This window comes from Salvelinus sp. IW2-2015, linkage group LG28 (assembly GCF_002910315.2).
Source record: "Salvelinus sp. IW2-2015 linkage group LG28, ASM291031v2, whole genome shotgun sequence".
Classification (NCBI taxonomy): Eukaryota; Metazoa; Chordata; class Actinopteri; order Salmoniformes; family Salmonidae; genus Salvelinus; species Salvelinus sp. IW2-2015.
The window spans coordinates 9,479,059-9,501,128 of NC_036868.1; the positions used below are offsets into that span (position 1 = coordinate 9,479,059).

Consider the following 22,070-nt stretch of genomic DNA (forward strand, 5'->3'; position numbering starts at 1 on the left):
GTCCCCGTCCCCGTCTCCCTAGATTTTGGAGCGTTCCATCAAGCTGCTGTTTGAGACGCGGGACATCAGCCAGGTGAAGCAGTTTGTGCAGCGTCAGTGTGTGAAGGTGCTGGAGGCCAAGGCCAGCATGCAGGACCTGACCTTCGCTAAGGAGTACAGGGGCAGCAGCTCCTACCGGCCGGGGGCCTGCGTCCCTGCTCTGGAGCTCACCAGGTACACCAACAACACGCCGCCTGAGGGGAGTGTCGTCCTACTGTGTGTTTATGACACGACGGAGTGTTGAATTGACAGTAGCATCTTTGAGAGATCTTGTGTGTGGACAATATGGCAGTGCCTAAATGTCATTGCATGTCTAACTAGTGTGTTTCTGTGGAGTGGCTTGTTGAAGTGTGTGTGTGAGACCTTCCTCCCCTCTCGTCTGGCTGTGTGCCCTTTGTGAAGCCACTTACTGATTCCCCACAATGTCCATTGTCTGCCTGCACTACAACGGGCCTAGCTCAGTGTACTGTACCTGAGACAGTTGCCTAGCAACCCAGCCCATAATGGGTGGCAAAACCTGATTTCAGAGACATGGTTAAAGGGGGAAAATATTCTGTGTGATTCAGGAAATGTATTACAATTTATTATAGTCAGTAGTACTACTGCAGTACAAAAACAAGGAMCAAATGCATCATATTTTATTCAGATATTTGTACTTTGGTTTAAAAAACAACAATTGTGATAAATTAATCAAATTAAATCTGAGTACTGTATGTATGTGTGGTCCTATACCACTGCACATATTTGGGGTGCTAGATTATAATGAAACAGCCATTCCAATGCTGTGTCCTGCCACCCCCAAATCCCCCCCCCCCAGGCGTATGATGGCTTATGACCGGCGCCTGGAGCCACGGGTGGGCGAGCGGGTGCCCTACGTGATCGTGTACGGGACGCCCGGCGTGCCCCTCATCCAGCTGGTGCGGCGGCCCCTGGAGGTGCTGCAGGACCCGGGCCTGCGCCTCAACGCCACCTACTACATCACCAAGCAGATCCTGCCCCCGCTGCGGCGCATCTTCCAGCTCATCGGCGTGGACGTGCTCAGCTGGTACCAGGAGCTCCCCAGGGTGAGGCTATGAAAGGGGGGGGGGGGGGGGGTTGTCGGACCCTTAAAATGTGGACCCTCTGGTCTCCCAGCTCTTCTAGTTAGTTACTGGGATTCATCAAACTGATGATAGATCCATGCAGGAGAGAATAGACGTTTGATGACACACACACAGACCACTGAAGCAGCGGTGGTGCTTTTGAAAGCTTTGTCCGGACTGTCGTGCAGACAGAGAACAAAAGAAAAAAGGGCTACATGTCGGGAATCAAATGAGACAAATATCCAATCTCGTACCCAAGTCATTGTTAGGCATGCCCTTTTGAAATGCCAATGATTCCATCTAGTGGCGAGTTGTGTAAAGGACATGCAGATTTCATACTGTTGTCTCGTTAGCCTGCTTCAGACTGAAGGGCAAGGAGGCTTGACTCTTTTTAGACCCGTGTTTCTCAACTCCAGTCCTGCAGTACCTCGTTTTTGTTGTAGCTCCGGACAAACTCACCTGATTCCACTTGTCAACTAATCATCGAGACCTGGGTGAGTTGAATCAGGTGCGTTTGTCCAAAAACGTGTACCGTTGGAGGTACTGCAGGACTGGAGTTGAGAAATGCTGGTCTAAAAAGAGCCAAGCCTCCTTGCCCTTCAGTCTGAAGCAGGCTAACGACAAACATGTGTACGGTCTGAAGGACTGGAGTTTTTTAGAGCACGTGTCAAAACACATTCCGTGGAGGGCCGTGTGTCTGCGGGTTTTCGCTCCTCCCTGGTAATTGATTACTAATTGGTGACCTTAATTCGTCAAAGAACTCCCCTCATCTTATTGTGTAGGTCTTAATTGAAAGGGAAAAAAACAAACCTGCAGACACGAGGCCCTCCATGAAGTGAGTTTGACACCAGTTTTAGAGGCAAAAATAGTCTGACCTGTCAAATAGTGAATTACAGTCTTGATTTTTTTTTTWACGTATTTATCACCACAAATCTACCCTAGTCCATGGCTCTAAACATGTCCTCTGTCTTCAGGTCCAGAAGGCGTCATGCTCCATGGTGGCCAGAGGGGAGGAAGTGGGGAGGAAGGGGACTATCTCCCAGTACTTCACCACGCTGCACTGTCCTGTGTGTGACGAGCTCACCCAGCTAGGGGTGTGTGCCAGCTGCCGGGCCGAGCCCCAACGCGTGGCCGTCACACTCTACCAGGACATGCGGCTTTGGGAGAGCCAGCAGGACCAGCTGCTAAAGGTGAAAGGTTGGGGGGGAAGGACATCATTGGCAAGCTACACTATATATACAAAAGTATGTGGACACCCCTGCTGACAGGTTTATAAAATCAAACCCACCGCCATGCAATCTCCATAAACAAACATTGGCAGTAGAATGGCCTCACTGAAGAGCTCAGTGACTTTCAACGTGGCACCATCATAGGATGTCACCTTTTCAACAAGTCAGTTCGTCACATTTCTGCTCTAGCAGATGTTCAACGAGCAAGTGTCCACATACTTTTGGTCATGTAGTGTACCACAAGCCGATGCTGAGTAGTCTCCAAGCACTGTCTGCATTTGAGTTTAGAGAGTCAGAGTACAGCGAGATGGAAATCGAGCTAAGCTTAGAGTTGTATTTTTAGCCCTGTCATCATGTAATATTAGAGGGATAGTTCACTCCAACTGGTTGGTGAGGTTCTGTAGCTAGAGCAGAAGCTATAAAGATTCATCAGTGTTTAAACTCCATTAACCAACCAACCTGTTTTCCATTTGGTCCAGATCTGTCGGAACTGCAGCGGCAGTGCGGAGCGCCAGGTTCCGTGTGTGTCTCTGGACTGTCCTGTGCTCTACAAGCTGTCCCGGGTCAACAGACAGCTCACCAAGGCCCCCTACCTCCGACAGCTCCTGGAGCAGTTCGGATTCTGAACGGCCCCGTGGCCCACTGCCCTGTGCAGCAGTTACTCTGGTGCTAAACCAACGCTGTCTCATCCAGCTGTTTCCCTGTCTTTTCCTTTTTAAATGGTGCTTTGATTGAACCCCGTTGGGTTTTCATGTTGTCCCGTTGTTATTTGTTATACAAGTATTTCTGCTCTAAGTGCAGACTGGCTGGGTTTGGGCCTCCTGAAGGAGACGAGGGAGTGGTTTTCAAGGGCTCATTCTCCCTCGCTCACTGTGTCTTCATTAGCTGCTATTGGTTGGTTGTGATTGAAGCTGATGTTTTTTTTCTTCAGATGGATGGAGATGGTCTCTTCTGTATCATAAAGATGGCATTAACTCTGACCGGAGAGGACCCTACCGTTTTATTTTGTAGGCGCTGTAGCAATTTGTAAATGCAAGACTTAAAAAGTCTGAACAGTATTTCTAAGGAGCTCCTTACGACGCAAAGGTTGACTAAAGAAAACACTGTTTAACTACATTTCCCTTTTTATATCAAATACAATCTTTGGTAAATAGTTCTTGTAAAGTGCCCATTTGAATTATCTGTGCATCAGCATTAAAAAATGAAAACAAATCAACTAGTTTTTATGCATTCTGTTTGTGTGCCATTTGTTTCTTTTAGCCTCAATTTGTATTTGTCAGTTATGAAAAAGCATATTATCATTATACTCTGAGGCACTAATGCCTATCAAAAGAGGATGGGGAGTATTCATTTCAGTTTTTACTTCTGGGACTGTTGCAATACTGTATTTTGATAATTTATGGCAAGAGTATATATTATTTCCTTGTGCATATTTGTTTTGTACACATTTCTAATGCTTTCTCCGTGTTAAAACAGCATATGCCATCTACCCATGTCAAGATGGATTATATTATTTCCCAAACAACTATACACAGGATCTGTGTATTTGTATAAATGTAAATGTACAAAAAAATATGAAGGAAGTGTTTCTTGCTTTGTTTTTAATGGACATTGCTGTGGGTGGAGGTTGAAGATTGATATAATAAAACTCAATGTATTAAATTCTCTAGTCTTTGTTTTAGTATTTTTCATGGTTTTGATTTGTTTTAATAGAAAAATTCAAAACGTGATCAACTTTAACAAAGATCACATCTGAATGGAAAAACTACAGATTACTAGACAATCAATTCATCACAGCACAAGACTTATATCAATTTTTTTACAAAAAAAGTGAGGAATAAAGACTTATGCCGTGTTCATGTGCTATAGGAAACTCGGAACCTCTCAGTTAAAATGAGCGTAACTTATTTGTGTAGTGGTTCCCACTGGGCATACACTGGTTGAATCAACATTTCCACGTAATTTTTATTAAATTCTGTTGAACCTATGTGGATGAGATATTGGCCGCCCCCAGGTGGTGAGGGTAGGTAACAACACATCCGCCACGCTGATCATCAACACAGGGGCCCCTCGGGTGCTTAGTCCGCTCCTGTACTCCCTGTTCACTCATGACTGCACGGCCCCAACACCATTAAGTTTGCCGATGACACAACAGTGGTAGGCCTGATCACCGACAACGACGAGACAGCCTATAGGGAGGAGGTCAGAGACCTGGCCGTGTGGTGCCAGGACAACAACCTCTCCCTCAACGTGATCAAGACAAAGGAGGATTGTGGACTACAGGAAAAGGACAGAGCACACCCCTATTCACATCGACGGGGCTGTAGTGGAGCAGGTTGAGAGCTTCAAGTTCCTTGGCGTCCACATCACCAACAAACTAACATGGTCCAAGCACACCAAGACAGTCGTGAAGCGGGCACAACAAAACCTATTCCCCCTCAGGAGACAAAAGATTTGGCATGGGTCCTCATATCCTCAAAAGGTTCTACAGCTGCACCATCGAGAGCATCCTGATGGGTTGCATCACTGCCTGGTATGGCAACTGCTCGGCCTCCGACCGCAAGGCACTACAGAGGTTGGGGCGTACGGCCCTGTTCATCACTGGGGCCAAGCTTCCTGCAATCCAGGACCTCTATACCAGGCAGTGTTAGAGGAAGGCCCTAAAAATTGTCAAAGACTCCAGCCACCCTAGTCCTAGACTGTTCTCTCTGCTTGCGCACGGCAAGCGGTACCGGAGCGCCAAGTCTAGGTCCAAGAGGCTTCTAAACAGCTTCTACCCCCAAGCCATAAGACTCCTGAACGTCCAATTAAACTGCATTGTTGGTTAGGGGCTCGTAAGTAAGCATTTCACTGTAAGGTCTACACTTATTGTATTCGGCGCATGTGACTAATAACATTTTATTTGATTTTACATCTTTGCCCAGTGGCTTGATTCTGATACTTTCCAAGTGGGAAACTCGGGAACATCATTCTACAACGAGTTAGCAAGTCTAACATTTTTGAGTTTCCTAGTTCCAACTAGCACGTGAACGCGACATATGTTCAAACAAAGGTCTGACAAAAACAAATGATTCATAAATCAGGCCACATTGGTGGCAAAATTCCTATCTTTAACTGCTGATAATTCAAATATGACTAAATATAKATATGACAAAGAAAATGACGTCTTTAGGATATCTAAAGGAGAAAAGGTTTAGTGTTGCACTACTGTGAAATCCCCAATGTACCTGTTATAATTCATTACCAGCAACAGTGGCAAGGGGTCTTAATGTTTAAACACATTCAATTTCCACCACAGCATACAGCTTCAAATGATGTAGTAGACATAAGCTGTGTAGGAGTGGGGTAAATTATATTGCACTGTAAATCTGTAGTATCAAACGTTTACATGTGTGTTAAACTAAACCGGTCAAATTACAGTCACTGACAATCAGACATCAACAAGTTTCTCTGAAGAGAGCCATGGCTCTTCTAGAATACAGTAATGTCTTTAAAGCACTTGGAGTAACGGCGCATTTCACAGACTAGAGCCCTTAGGCCGGTATTCATTCCGATCGCACTTCGTGACAATGCACAATTTAAAGGTAATTTCCGATTGAGCCGACATATGCAGCATTGACTGTAAATGTGGTCTATGTGAACGCGAGAAAATTGCCTTTAAAAAGGTACATTGCAGACAAAGCACGATCGGATGCAATCCTGGCTTTAGGATTGAATCCTGGCCTTACTGTTAATCCGATTGAATCCCGGGCTCCCAGGCAGAGTGTCAAGAGGTGGAACTGCATTAGAGCTGTCAAATCCACAAGTGGCTCCCGGCATTATACCTAAAGCGGATATTGCCATTGGCTGCACGTAGTCGCATTAAGAGAAATCCCATGCAGCCTGTATATAAATTGTTTAGTGGAATGTGAGATATAAATCTACACTTCGATAAGGCTGATAGAAATCCTCATTTTGTTTAATGATTTTAAATTTGAGCGTCATTATTTCTATATAATCTACACTTTCTCATTCTGAACTTCTAACATGAGTGGGACGGGTATGGCTTCGTGACAATGACCACAAGAGCAGCAGCTCCGATTTGACAGCTCTAATGCAATTACACCACCAAAACACCAGCTATGGGGGTGTCGGCAATCGCCGGTTAATGCTTGATCTGATTGAATCTAGCCCCTAGTCTCTCTTCTGCCGGTCCAAGGAACGCAGCAGTTTCCGTCTGGGTGAGTCTCCCCGGAGAGAGATAGAGTCTGAGAAAGAGGCCTCAACTGTTGGCTCTAGGGACRGAAGAGTAGCGGGGACAGATGTGGCAGGGTTGTCCCCTGATGTCCCAGCAACATCAGGTGGTGGAAGCCCTTTGTTAGGAGATGACAACACTTTATTAGGAGATAAAGAGAGCGCTTTGCTAGGAGAAGAGACCGCCGCTTTATTAGGAGAGGTCATAAGGCTGGCGTCATCCATCTCGATGACCTCGAAGTCGGCATCATTCCACTGGTCGGCCTCGTCATCCTGCTTCTGTTCCCGCTGCTGCTCCTGCTCCTCTTCRTCGTCATTGGCGCCCGAGTCCAGCAGGGCTTGGCGGTACTCGCTGTCGTCAGGCTCCATGTGGCTCCTGGTGCGAGGTGTCCTACTGGGGCCGCTGGGGGACGAGGCCAGCCAGAACATGAAGGGGAAGAGGATGGAGGTGATGGTGGCGGTGCCCAGGGCCAGGTACATTAGCAAGGGGTGATCATGGATCCTTCCCAGTAGGAAGCCCACTAGGGCGGGCAGCACCATCTCCCCCAGGGCCGCCCCCACCACGAACACCGCAGCAGAGCGCCCGGTCACCGTGGTGTACTGCTCGACCCAGGAGATCCCACTGGGGAAAGTGGTCGACATGGAGGCACCGTAGACACCAGTGCAGACCCACAGGGCCACCCTGTTACTGTTGAAGAGGGTGAGGAACAGGGAGGACAGGGTGCAGCCCACCAGGCTCAGTAGAATCATGGTGCCTGGGTGCATGCAGGCCGCAAAGAAGATGGCCAGGCCCCGGCCGGCAGCGAACGTTCCCCAGAACAGGGAGTTGAGCCCTGCTGCCTGGGCCTCGTCCATATGAATGTAATCCTTAGCATAGGTGAAGATAAAGGAGCCGTACGCCACCTCGGCCCCCACGTACCAGAAGAAGAAGACAAAGAGCATAGCGATGAGTGCGTTGTGGTGCTTGGACACCAGGGGTTTCCCTGAGGGGGTCTGGGCCCTGCCACTAGAGGGACTGTGGCGGGCGTAAAGGATGAAGAAGACGAGGGAGACGAACAGGATGAAACCACCGATCACAACGTAGGCCCACATGGACTTGAGGGTGCTGCTACTGTGGACGAAGCGAATAATCGTAGGAGAGGACACGGTTTGGGGCACGTGGTCTGTGACAGATGGGGAGGTGGAGTTTGCCACCGGGGCTTCCATGCTGCTGTTTGTAGCCACGTCCAGGTCCGTTCCAAAGAGCAGCTTGGCGATGATGGGCGATGCGAAGGCCCCAGCAGCGAAGCTGAAGTGCAAGGCCTGCATGTGGGGGCCAGCCTGATCCCCCCACGTCTGCAGGATCAGGACATTACCACCTACCAGAGAGGACAGTAAACAGCATCAGATACATTCACTGACAACCACTTCTGGTACTGTGTGCAGTAGAGACTTATTTACTATCTTAAAGATAAAGACTGTGAGATTAACTGCACCTGTATCTAGAAAGCCCATGGAAACTCCAATACTGGACATCAGAGCAGTGAGGAGAAGTGCCGTCTTAGAGAAAGGGATGGCAAACATCCCAAACGCTGTGACCAGCATGGAGAGGCCTGTGGAGAAGATACAGTGTTAGGAGGAGTGGGGTGTATTCAACCAGCATGCACCATGCACTGTATAAAAGTCATGATCACCCACAAAAACAACCATTGTCATTCTTTGACAAGCAAAGGTGATGCATTCACTGTGCATACTGTATACTAATATAATAATAACAACAACAAATGCATACTGTATACTAATATAATAATACTAATACTAATAATAATAAATGCCATTTAGCAGACAGTTTTATCCAAAGCGACTTACAATCATGCATGTATACATATTTCGTATGGGTGGCCCGGGCAGGAATCAAACGTATGATCCTGGCATTGCTAACGCCATGCTCTACGAACTCATAGCCACACAGGACCACAATAATATCTTAGAGGTTAAATCGAATGTTTTTCAGAGCCAATGGACACCATGTATTTGTATTTTAGTGAAGTCTAGGTATATTTGAGTCTGTTAGACATACCCAGCAGCAGATGGCTGTTCATACAGTCAAAGAGAATCCCGGACAACACAGAGCCGCCTATATAGCCCATCGAGCGCCCTACGAAGATGTAGGAGATGTTGCTGATGTCCTGGTTGACGTTGATGGCAAGGTCTTGAAAGGTGGGGCCTAAGACAGAGATACTCATCCCCTGGAACACATAAATAATAAACGAGTACACTGTACTACAGGCAAGTATAAGTAAGCGCATATCTCTGAACTTTCTCAGAGTTCTTAGGCAAACAGTGGTATCATCTAGGGCCATCATCATTTTCTAGGATACATTTTTCTAGGATACATACAGTAATATTCTAAGGGTATTTTGAACTTTATTTGTGGCAGCCAATGGTAAATAATATAAAGTGTGACATTTTGGGTTTTCATTTCCCTTTCGGGAAGACGGCAGTTATTCAAAATTGTACCGTTTGACAGGTGCCAGAAAGTAAAAGCTTAATTAAAACCTCTACAGGATTGGTGGGTCCCCCGCAGGACGGTTGAGCTAACGTAGGCTAATGCGATTAGCATGAGGTTGTAAGTAACAAAAAAAAATCCCAGAACATAGACATATCTGATATTGGCAGAAAGCTTAAATTATTGTTAATTTAACTGCACTGTCCAATTTACAGTAGCTATTACAGTGCAAAATACCATGCTATTGTGTGAGGATAATGCACAGTTATGAACTTGAAAATATATTAGTAAACCAAGTAGGCACATTTGGGCAGTCTTGATACAACATTTTGAACAGAAATGCAATGGTTCATTGGATCAGTCTAAAACTTTGCACATACACTGCTGCCATATAGTGGCCAAAATTTAAATTGCGCCTGGGCTGGAATAATACATTATGGCCTTTCTCTTGCATTTCAAAGATGTTACAAAAAAATACAAAAATGTCTTTGTATTATCTTTTACCAGATCTAATGTGTTARATTCTCCTACATTCATTTCACATTTTCACAAACTTCAAAGTGTTTCCTTTCAAATGGTATCAATAATATGCATATCCTTGCTTCAGGTCCAGAGCTACAGGCAGTTAGATTTGGGTATGTCATTTTAGGCGAAAATTTGAAAACAGGGGGGCGGATCTTTTTAAACCTGTTCTTAAGTTGAAGAGCTAGTTTTACTGCCATGAAATGCAAATCCGGCTCATTCAGAATATATCCCTAACAACGCTCATTTTACCTGAGAATAAGAAAGTAACCATTGTCTTAAATGCCACTAAAACAACCACAATCACATAACTAATGAACTAATGAATGAATCTTGGAAATGCTAGATGTTATCGAATGGGAATAGTTACTGACCATGTGAGACTCATGTAAAATTAGATGAAGCTTTAAAACACGTACAGAAAACCTGTATTTTAGTTTTAGTGAAGATATGGGGATAGGGAAACAACCAGAACAATAATGTCCATGTAAAACAAACTATGCAATAAAACCAGAGACCCTATTCAATTCTCAGATATAAAAGGTACATATGATGACAGAATGGTTACAATTCAGTCCCTTGGGCTGGCCTACTAGCCTAATAAAAAGCATTCATCATTACCAGGCCGAGGAATGACGCACAGAGCGCTAAGGTGATCATCCAGCTGCTGCAGCCTCCAGTACCGCTGGCCCTGCCACCTCTATCGATGATTTCAACCTCATCATCGAACTCTGAATTCGAACTTCTCTTCCTCCCTTTCATTACACTCTTAAGCCCTCGTCTCGTGTCTTTCCTCTTGTCAAACAGAGTATCTTCCTCTTGGTCATCGTTATCATCATCCTCCTCCATTCTAGCGAAACGAACATGCTTCTTTTTCACAACAGGATCTCTGGCGGCCGAGGCAGACATGGTCGAGCTGTCAAATTATGGCTAACGTCTTTGTTTGAATCCTGCTGGTTGGCAATGTTGACAAGTTTGCGCCAGCGCAGTTGGTAAATAAACTACGCGCACTGACCGGGTGCGCCTTCAGTGAACAACACGTTCTGATATCCTACTCTGTTATAGAGATAAATAGTAATGGCGTCTTTTTGTATGCACTAACTCCGCCATGGTTCGTTGTACAAAATGAATGGAGTTTTTGGATAAATGCCGAGAATAAGGTATGTGGTAAACGCAGGCTTCGGATATCTTATTCGTTTTGTTCAGCTAACGTCACTTTTTGTGCATTTTTAAGCGTTTATGAAAAAGAAAAAAAGCACATAAAAGTCTTAACCCAGGGTCGTTACAATAATTTTTAAAGGTCATATTAACTGACTGATATTATCTCATAGAACAAAACGTATAGGATCTCCTAAGCCTGTGCTAACCTCCTTCTTTATTTTCTGCCTTTTACCCCAAAACCATATTCTTTCCTCATTCATTTTCCACATAGGAATGGCTGAACGAACCAGAGGTAACTCATTTCCGTTTTTTAGGACTACAAGTTGGCGAGGTCGAGATATTCCTTCGGTTAATTCTGTCATCCGGGAGAATGGTGGCTGCAGATAATATGCCGCGTTCAGGTGCTAGCCGGAACTAGGAAACTCGTTCATTTCTGACTTGGTAACTGGTTGTAGTTATACACGTGCCGCGTGTATAACGAATTTGACGAGTTTCCTAGTTTTTCGGCTAGTATGTGAACGCGGCAAAAGCCTAATACCACAAGTGAGACAGATATCCCACCGGATGTATAAATGGAAGCATCCGCTTAGCGTTTCCTTTCATTACCAAATGTGGTAGTGAGAGGAAGCCCACTGGCCGGCAGTAGGAGAAGATGGAACGAGATGGATTTTGGCTGACATTCTGCACATTTTCTCATCGATGAAACATTTGATCTCAATACAGTTTTCTGTTCCCAAAACTATAATATGTTATGAGCAGAGTGAACAAAGTTTTGTAGACTTTACCCTTTCCAAAACAAAAAAAAATCGCGTTGTTTAGGAGTGCAATGGTGAATCGAGCACACGCGCACTTCAGAGGAGGCGTTCCCTAACGGAAATATGCAGATATCTGCTAGAACGCGCCAATGGGATCTCGCTAGCTCGTGCTTGGCTCTGCCCACCTCCTTGCTGGTTCTGCCCACTATGACTAATTTGTTTCCATTGGAAACGACAGGCTGTTGTCTATCTTGGTTTAGTTATAAAAATCTTTACTACTACGATGTGGTTCCATGGATGATAGGCTCAGCTGAAGCGTCAGCGTATAGGAAGTAGTAGTATGATTTAAATTGTCGTTGGAAACAGTGACCTCTAGAGGTCATAATAAAAATGTGACGTTTTACTTACGAATATTTTTGCTTTTGTGCTTTACATGCAAGAAAAGGTAATTATACTTGTAAGAATGTCTACATTTACTGAAAATGTCTTCACATCTTCTGAAGATTGGCCTTCTATACAAATTGTATTTGTCACATGTGCAGAATACCGTGAAATGCTTACTTACAAGCACTTAACCAACAATGCAGTTAAGAAAATAGAGTTAAGAAAACATATATTAAATAAACTAAAGGAAAAAAAATGTATACAAGTAACACAAAATAACAATAASGAGGCAATATACATGGGGTACAGGTACCGAGTCAGTGGCCGAGGTAATTTGTACACGTTGGTAGCGGTAAAGTGACTGCATAGATAATAAACAGCGAGTAGCAGCAGTATAAAAACAAAAAGGGGGGGGGTCAATGCAATAGGGGGATCACTCCGGGTGGCCATTTGATGAATTGTTCAGCAGTCTTATGGCTTAGGGGTAGAAGCTGTTAAGGAGCCTTTTGGACCTAAACTTGGCGCTCATGTACCGACTGCTTGCCGTGCGGTAGCAGAGAGAACAGTCCATGACTTGGGTGACTGGAGTCTTTGACCATTTCTTGGACCTTCCTCTGACACCGCCTAGTATATAGGTCCTGGATGGCAGGAAGCTTGGTCCCAGTGATGTACTGGGCCGTACGCAATACCCTCTGTAGCGCCTTAGGGTCGGATGCCGAGCAGTTGCCATACCAGGTGGTGATGCAACCAGTCAGAATGCTCTCGATGGTGCAGCTGTATAACTTTTAGAGAATCTYGGGACTCATGCCAAATCTTTTCAGTCTCCTGAGGGGGAAAAGGTGTTGTCGTGCCCTTTTCGCAACTGTCTTAGTGTGTTTGGACCATAATAGTTTGTTGGTGATGTGGACACGAAGGAACTTGAAACTCTCGACCCACTCTACTACAGCCCCGTCGATGTGAAACGGGGGCGTGTTCGGCCCTCCTTTTCTTGTAGTCCACGATCAGCTCCTTTGTCTTGCTCACGTTGAGAGGTTGSGGTCCTGGCACCACACTGCCAGGTCTCTGACCTCCTCCCTATAGACTGCCTCATCGTTGTCGGTAATCAGGCCTACCACCGGTGTCGTCAGCAAACTTAATGGTGTTGGAGTCGTGCTTGGCCACGCAGATTGGCCATCTATACTTGATGGCTTGCTTTGGCAAGAGTCTGACTCCCCTGTATGACAGAGACGTGTGAGAAAAATGTGTTAAGAGGAAGGATGGTCCAGTATTGACATTGGATTACAGCAAACACTCTTTGTTTTTCAGTGTGTGTACATGCATAAAGTAGCTTAAATAAACCAGGCCCTATAGGTTGACAGACATTGGTAGGCTCAAATTGGGATGTATAATTTTCCCATGATGCAACTGGAGAGTGATGAATGATGAGAAACTCAAGGGAAAAAAAACTTAAACACATCCTTACTTTGTTAAAAATGTATTTTAATTTCAGTTGTACATAGTACTATGACATTACATATCATACAATTAAATTAAAACATTAAATAATGCAATAAAATTATGAAGGCAATTAGAAAAGCAATGAAATGCTGTAATAACTACATAAAGTGAAGAGATTTTAATGATCAGCAATATAAAATGTGTATTTTAAAGAAATACATATACTGTATCTGTAAAGAAATACAAACTGTATCTGTGTGAACAACAAAATGAGAGAAGAACAATGCACATAACATGGGGTGAAAGTGAAAGCRGCAAAGTTGATATTTTGTGACATTAGTGTGGTAGAATTCTAGTTGCATTAGGCATAGATATACACTCRGAATTTCACCTGTGAACAGCAAAAGAGTTTGAATAAAATCTATATATATATATATATAACCTGCTTATGTAACTAGAACATTTTTAATTTAATAAATTTCAAACAATATGCTGTTGAATTTGGTCTTTAGCCACTAAACAAAAATATAACATGCATTAACTAAATCTTTAAATTCTCTTCATATGATCTAAATACTGGGACATTCCCAAAAGGTGACAAACTTCTTTGGATGCCAAGGAATTAATTCAGTACGAGATAATGTAATGAATAATTACTAAGATGTGTATGGCAAAGAGGTATCTCAGTAAAACCTCCAGGGTACAATTTCAGGAATTTCTATTACTTGAGAAATTACCTGAGGCTTTCATCGGTGAATTGTGCAACTGCGTATGTCTAGGATGTAAAGTAAAAATAATAATATAGCAATTATAACTAAAAGATGAACTTAACAAAAAAAATAAGACTTGATAAAACAAATTATATATAATTTGACATTTCCCTAATAGAAATGTGTGCTCTGGTTAGAAAAACAAAACCCCAAAAATGTATCCAAAACATTCCTTGTGACATGGGTATTATCGAATTCTCACATCAATATCAAAAAAATATATCTAAACTGGAAATTCAAAGCATAGAAAAAAAACAGAATTCCCAAAGCAAGTTTTAAGTTCAAGATAGCAACTTTTCTTCTCAGAATTAGTCATCTATTTGCATTTCCCTGGTCACAAAATTACACTGAAGTACTGCACTTCTCAGACAAACACTTTTCTGTGGTACAGATAGGCAGCAATCCCGTTCAGAGCAAACAGTGATGGCTAGGAAGCTGGGAGACTCTTTTACAGAGTCTCTCCTAATGTTTGGATATCGACTGTATAAAGACATACAGTGGAAGGGAAATATTACCCATACAAAACATGACCATCACGTGTTATGGTTTGAACTGAAAGCCTCTTTCTGTCCTGCAAATACTGTCTAGGACAAAATACTAGAAATTTGCATGACATCTGAGGTAGATTGTGTCACAAGTCTTGCCTTGGTGAAACCAATGACCTACAGAGCTGGATAGTTTGGATTTTGATAAGTTATGACTTTTCTGCGTGCTTAGTGGTCAAGGGATTGTCGAGTCAAAATCCTACACTGTAAAAGTTGTGGGTCTTCAAGTTCTCCAAGAGCAATCTTTATAATTATCAATAATTGTTGAAATTCAGGAGGGTGATTTAAAACATAAAATGTTTGAAAGGCCTAATAAACTATCCTGAGGGTGGTGCTTTGGCAAATAGAATTGACCATAGATAATCAGCCATTTTCTTTACATTTCAAGGGCACACCCAAAATAATCAATACAAAAGGTTGTTTTGGTCTTCAAAACATCAAATAATATGAGAAAGGAAAGCACCAATTAATTATGGCATGACATCAGCCACTAAACAAATTCTAGAAAAAAATAAATACAAATATGAAAAATATCATTAAAACAAATATATTTTTCCTAACAAAAGGCTAATGAACTGAGCACATAGTCAATGGTTAACTTGACTAATGGTCACATTTGTCAATGATTACATATCAAATTACATTTGAAATATGGTGGACATAGTGAGCCTACTACAATTAGAATATATGAAAGTATAACATTGGTTTACTAGCCTATATGTGCTGGACAAAATACTGCCATCAACAATAAAAAATCTATTCATAATATTAATTCATCTCCGTTTCATGTAAATTACTCCTGACGCTGACGTTCATCCTTCGCTCACGTTGCATAGTCAGACAAGCAGACGTTCAGTTTGAGAATCCTGCTCTGAGCTGCTATAAACTATGTATACAAAATGACAATGTTGGTTTTGGTTCAAAAACACTGAAAAGGATTCTCAGGCACGGTGTACGGCGCATTCAAGTTATACTGTATCAGAGATACTAACGACTGAATACAGCCTCAGGTAAAGTCAGGCCTATTTCAGGTCCAGAGTACTGCACCCTTGAGATGACGTTTCATATTTCACGGGTGGGACGCTGTAATTGTGCTTCAAGCTGCTCCCTTGGTGCTCAAGCACCTTCAAGGTGACCTTTAAAACTAAGACCATAGTAAGCCGTACAACCACTAGGAACTAACTACCTCCCCACCCATTATCTCATAAAGCACTTCTTTGAAGTGATATTGTATGGTCAGGTCATACCTCACAACTCACAAATTCACAATCTTGGCATGTTTTAAGAGAGTATCAAACCCCCACAGATCACTCTGTGCTATAAACAGAAAAGGGTTGACTTTTAAAAAGCAGCTTTTTCCCCGGTTAAATTCTACTTAGCAGTAGATTCTTTGTTATACTGTTGTCAAAACAAGCAACATCTGTGTCCAAAACACACTTTACTTACCTATACTACTTATGGGATAATTTGAAAAAAAAAATAGATATTAGTTTTTTACCATATATGGTCAATTATATGTCCCTAGCGTTTATTGGAAATATATATTTTTCATCAAACCCAATAAATCTAGTTTGTTTTTCTCTTCAAAATTCTGCAACGCATAAAACTATATTCAAGCTTGTATTGAACATTTCTAGGCAATGATGAGAATGATCCTCAATGCCCTTAAAAAAAATGCACATTGAAAACGAGGGAATTTTCTAGCGAGGCTGGCCACTGCTATTCTCATGTAAGTAAGTGGTTGCAGACTTCAAAAAGCACCCAAATAAAGCGTGCGTTCCCTTGTATGAAATATTTAAAAAATGTGAGATTTCCTCATTTTAACCTTCAAGTTAATTCAACAGCTGCAAGATTGGAAAACAATCCGATGCATAGCTCTTCAAGACCACCTTCATGTTCAATTGTGTTTGTTGAGTATCTATGTGTATAACTGATATGTAGTATTACTTCAGCATTTGCCCCACATTCTCCTGCAAAAGCAGCCATTAAAATATTGTTTACACATACACAGGTCAATACATATTTCATCTATACTTGTATCATACAAAAATATGATAAACCAGCAGTTCCAAGTTCCTGCGAGTGAATATGAACTGTCTGTATGTCTAGTTGTATCTTTGTTTTGAGTGTGTTTTGGGAGACTTAGATGACAGAGTCGGGGGTTGCGCTCTTCACTGCTAGGGCATCTCCCTGACCCCCACTGTTCCTCTTGAACTCCAGCATCTGCTCTTGGGTGCCATCTTTGGCTGCCTCCTCCTGCTCTCTCCTGATACGTCTAGCCTCCACCCAGGGGATCAGACACAGCACGGCCCCACCGATGATAGGCGGGATACCAGCCAAATAGAAGGCCACGTCATAACTCCCCAGCCTGTCCCTCAGGAACCCTAGAGAGAGAAAGACATAAATATCTGGGACTCGTTCATCATTAATCAACAAAAAGGTAGGCTTATCTGAGCTGGGACAGAGTGATACCAGGTACCCACTGGGCAGAGACAGCAGTTCAATGTCTAGTTTTGATTTACATTTGGTTGAGTTGTCAACTAATGGCAATTCACCATGAAAAATAAAATCAATCATGTTATTGGATTTAGGTAAAAATTTGGGTGACAAAAATACCAAATGCCCTTATGATGACTTTTTGCAAATCCAATCAGTTTTCCACGTGGATTCAACATACATTTTTTGGGTTGAAATTACATGAAAACAACATTGATTCAATCAGCTTTTGCACAGTGGTACTGGGTTAGTACAAACCCTCTCTTTTAATACAAAGAGCTGATTATTACTGGCTAGTGAAAACTGAGTGGATTGGGGTCAGGGCTAATTAGGCCCCTCAGTCTGACCCCCCTTTGTGGATTGTGGTTTCCTTCCCTTAACATCACTAGGTTGCATGACTTCCTGCATTCCCTGCTTCTACCACCTTGTTTCCCTCTCTTCCTGGAATGCTGGTCTATTTCAGAGAAAAACTGATGCCTTTTTTTTTAATACAGTGCAAACAGGTTGCACATGACTCATGTGGATATGAATGATATCTAAATTAGAAAGAGATTAACATGAATGGACGTCTGTGCACTCAACATTCCAGTGGTGAAATGTATGCATCTTCCACAAGGTATAGAATTTCTTACACGAGTATCATATTCACAAGATAATGTCTCTACTCATATCAAGTTGTAATTGTAGAAGGTGCAAAGTCGCCATGTTGTGAATCGATTTCTCTATGTTCCTTTGTGTATGGTAGAGTATGGAGCATTTCACTTTCACAGTTGCACAGAAACACCAGGTGGAACCAGAGGTTTATAGAAAAACAACTAAAGCTCAGAATCATACTCCAGGGAGAAACGTTTTACAGCGTCAAGCTAAACGCTAATATCTTTCAAACAGTACAGCCTAACCAATTCAGTGGCTCTATGATTGATTTAACTTTTTCCTGCCTCATACTAACTTTCCTATTTCCCCCCGGGAAGATGCCATCTCAAACGTGGCCAACCGGCTTGACTGCTTAACTGTACCTGCAATAGGAGGCCCCACGGTCATGGGCACAGACATCATGCCCAGCAGGAAGCCGATGGCCTGGGACACGTTCTGGGAGCCCACCAGCTCAAAGGCGATGGGGGCCATGATGCAGATGAAACAGCCGTCGAACAGGCCCATGAGCAGACACACCGCGATCAGCCCTCCGAACACATGACACAGAGGGATCATCATGGACATCACGCCAATGACCATGAACGAAGACACCTGGGCGGGAGGAGACCGGAAGGGATGTCAGAGGCGACATGAATGTGATGCACACAGCAGCATTGCTTCTTTGCATTAATCAGAGTAATGGTTATGACATGGGGTTCAGGCTACATCTGAAATGACACCCTAAATTCCACACATAGTAGACTTTATGGAGAGTGGGGTGTCATCGGGCCAGAAGTAGTGCCCTATATAGGGAATAGGGTATCTTTTAAGACCTAGTAATGACCTGTGCAAGACCTCGAGGTTAGTAGACTTTACCTGCAGGTAAACTTTGTTCACTCCCTGTACGTAGTCAGCCACCCGGCCAAAGATGAGGCGGCCCACGCCGGACGTGACGCCGATGCACATGAGCAGAACCTCCTTGTTGGCGTCTTCTCCGAAGCGCTCCTCAACATGCTTCATCTATGGGACAGACGCAAAGTACACAAGCGTCTCGTCAGTACTCAGTCACATCAGAACACAGCTGTCACGTCTAGTGGAAAACAGACAAAAGGCTAGTAGATGCTTACAATTGATTACTTTCTAGACGTCATAAGAGCGATGGTAAGATGCAATGGGAAGCATATATGGAACATAGAACAATGGTCTTGGCACATTGTGTTCAATGTGGACAATGTGCTGTAAGGAGGATCTACATGTTTGTTAGAGTATACCGTATGTGTTTGTAGTTGTGAGTTGGGGGGGGGGGCGCAGATTACTCATGTTTCAGGTCCCTTAGTCGAGCAGTGAATTTATAAACACAGATTCAGCCAAAGACCAGGGAGGGTTTCCAACGCCTTGCAAAGGGCACCTATTGTTAGATGGGTCAAAATAAAAAAAGCCGACATTGAATACCCCTTTGAACATGGGGAAATTATTAATTACACTTTGGATGGTGTATCAATACACCCAGTCACTACAAAGATGCAGGTGTCCTTCCTAACTCAGTTGCCAGAGAGAAAGGAAACCGCACCATGAGGCCAATGGTGACTTTAAAACAGTTAAGAGTTAAATGGCTGTGATAGGAGAAAACTGAGGATTGATCAACATTGTAGTTACTCTACAACACTAACCTAAATGACAGAGCGAAAAAGAAGGAAGCCGGTTCAGAATACAAATAATCCAAAACATGTATCCTGTCTTCAATAAGGCACTAAAGTAAAACTGCATAAAATGTGGCAAAGAAATTCATTTTGTCCTGAATACAAAGCGTTATGTTTGGGGCAAATCCAACACAACACATTACTGAGTACCACTCTTCAAATGTTCAAGCGTGGTGGCTACGTCATGTTATGGGTATGCTTGTCATCGGCAAGGCCTAGCGAGTTTTTTTTTGTTGATCAAAAGAAAAACGGGAGAGCAAAATCCTAGAGGAAAACCTGGTTCAGTCTGCTTTCCAACAGACACTGGGAGTGTGGTGCCTGGAAAACAACCTCACTCAACATCAACAAAACAAAGGAGATGATTGTGGACTTCAGGAAACAGCAGAGGGAGCACCCCCCTATCTACATCAACGGGACCGCAGTGGAGAAGGTGAAAAGCTTCAAGTTCCTTGGCGTACACGTCACTGACAAACTGAAATGGACCACCCACACAGACAGTGTGGTGAAGGCGCAACAAAGCCACTAATCACATGTACATGACCAATAAAATTTGATTCACCAAATTCAGCAGGACGATAACCTAAAACACAATGTCAAATATACACTGTAGTTGCTTACCAAGACGACATTGAGTGGTCTAGTTAGTTTTGACTTAAATTGGCTTGAAAATCTGTGGCAAGACTTGAAAATGGCTGTCTAGCAGTGATCAACAACTAACTTGACAGAGCTTGAAGATTATTTTTAAAGAATATTGTACAATCCAGGTGTGGAAAGCTCTTATAGAGACTTACCCAMAAAGACTAACAGCTGTAATTACTGCCAAAGGTGATTCTAACTTGTATTGACTCAGGGGAATACTTATGTAAATGAGATATGTAGATTACATTTCTAATAACATGTTTTCACTTTGTTATTATGGGGTATTAATGTGCAGATGACTGAGAACAAAAACTATTAAATCAATTTAAAATTCAGGCTGTAACAACAAAATGTTTAATAAGAAATATGAATATTTTTTGAAGGCACTAAGTATTCACACCCCTGAGTGAATGCTTGTAGAAGCACCTTTGGCAGCAATTACAGCTTTTAGTCTTCCATCTCAGCCAAGGAACTCTGTATTTCGGTCAGAGTGGTCACTGGGTTCTTAGTAACCTCCCTGACCAAGGTCCTTCTTGTCCGGTTGCTCAGTTTGGTCGGACGGGGCTGCCAGCTCTAGGCAGTTCCATCTTTTTTTCCATTTCCCAATGATAGAGACCACTGTGCTCTTGGAAACTTTCAACACTCTAGAAAAAGTTTAATAGCCTTCCCCAGATATATGCTTTAATCACAATTCTCTCTCGGAGATCTACGGTCAGTTCCTTGGACTTCATGGTATAGTTTTTGCTCTGACATGCACTTCTGTGATATTTAATGGCAGTTGGCATCCAATATGTTGCATTACTGCCTCCAACTGAACTATAGTATAAATATATTACACTTTGTGATACAAAATGAGAAAGGGGAACCGGGAAAATTAAGAAATAAAATACATTTTAATTACCCTACCAACTAACCCTATACTCGAAACCTATCACCTTGTGGCCTCCCGAGTGGCGCAGTGATCTAAGGCACTGCATCGCAGTGCTTGAGGCGTCACTACAGACCCGGGTTTGATCCCGGGCTATGTCATAACTGGCCGTGACCGGGAGTCTCATAGGGCGGTGCATAATTGGCCCAGCGTGGTCCGGGTTAGGAGAGGGTTTGGTGGAGAGGGCTTTACTTGGCTCATCGCACTGTAGTTACTCCTTGTTGCGGGCCTGGCGCCTGCAAGCTGACTTCGGTCGTCAGTTGAGCGGTGTTTCCTCCGACACATTGGTGCAGCTGGCTTCCGGGTTAAGCAGGCAGGTATTAAGGAGCACAGTTTGGCAGGTCATGTTTCAGAGGATGAGACAATGAGATGAGATGCACCTGACCTGACCTCAATTTGGAGTGTCATAGCAAATGAGGTGGGAATACTTATGTAAATGAGATATTTCTGTATTTCATTTTCAAAAACAATGTGCTAACATTTCTAAAAACATTTTTTCACTGTTGTTATGGGGTTGTGTGTGTGTAGATGGTGAGAGAAAAATATATATTTAATACATTTTGAATTCAGGCTGTAACAACAAAATGTGCAATAAGTCAAGGAGTATGAATACATTGTGAAGGCATTGTATCCCTATATAATATTCATAGCAGCCGCTGCAACTCCTTCTGCTCAATTCACAGGCAAAGCGAAAGCACCATCGCAACTATTGTGGGCTGCATAGTTGCGGTCGTAGTGTATCGGAGTATGTGAAATGCGGCCCAGATGTCGATTCCAGGCCTCTGCCGGTCCCTCCTACACGGGAGCACCAATCGGTGTGCCCCAGAGCTGGGGAGGCTGCCTGGGAGGCCCGGCCTGGTACCTGGAGCCCTGCCAGTAGCTGCAGCCTCCAAGGACACCAACACCACATCCAAACCTCTTCCTGCTGCTGTGTCCCAGTCAAATAGCCTCTATTCCACCTTCAGTCTGGTTTCACGAGGCTATAGTACTACAGCCCACAGACAACATTCCTCCAGTCCACAGGGTGTC

At 43.3% G+C, this 22,070-nt stretch overlaps 3 protein-coding genes across 3 annotated transcripts in view; 1 reads left to right on the forward strand and 2 right to left on the reverse strand.

Moving 5' to 3' along the window:
* Window positions 1-4,012, forward strand: part of LOC111954145 (DNA polymerase zeta catalytic subunit) — a 160,210-nt gene extending 156,198 nt beyond the window's left edge. The window contains 4 exon segments of the mRNA XM_023973645.3: window positions 23-213; window positions 857-1,103; window positions 2,096-2,311; window positions 2,830-4,012. Of these exon segments, the coding sequence (XP_023829413.1) occupies window positions 23-213; window positions 857-1,103; window positions 2,096-2,311; window positions 2,830-2,976 (801 nt within the window). The 3' untranslated portion in view covers window positions 2,977-4,012.
* A 31-nt stretch (window positions 4,013-4,043) lies between these two features.
* On the reverse strand, window positions 4,044-11,151 carry LOC111954346 (sodium-dependent glucose transporter 1). The gene is made up of 4 exons (XM_023974010.3): window positions 10,215-11,151; window positions 8,643-8,811; window positions 8,059-8,175; window positions 4,044-7,941 (listed from the first exon to the last, which is right to left on the reverse strand). The coding sequence occupies exons 1-4, from the start codon at window positions 10,500-10,502 to the stop codon at window positions 6,524-6,526; spliced, it is 1,992 nt and encodes a 663-aa protein (XP_023829778.1). The 5' UTR covers window positions 10,503-11,151; the 3' UTR covers window positions 4,044-6,523.
* A 2,200-nt stretch (window positions 11,152-13,351) lies between these two features.
* Window positions 13,352-22,070, reverse strand: part of LOC111954288 (monocarboxylate transporter 10) — a 49,637-nt gene continuing 40,918 nt past the window's right edge. The window contains exons 4-6 of the mRNA XM_023973902.2: window positions 18,651-18,794; window positions 18,158-18,386; window positions 13,352-17,029 (exon numbers count right to left, since the gene is read on the reverse strand). Coding sequence (XP_023829670.1) covers window positions 16,788-17,029; window positions 18,158-18,386; window positions 18,651-18,794 — 615 coding nt within the window. The 3' untranslated portion in view covers window positions 13,352-16,787. The remainder of the gene's footprint in view (window positions 17,030-18,157; window positions 18,387-18,650; window positions 18,795-22,070) is intronic.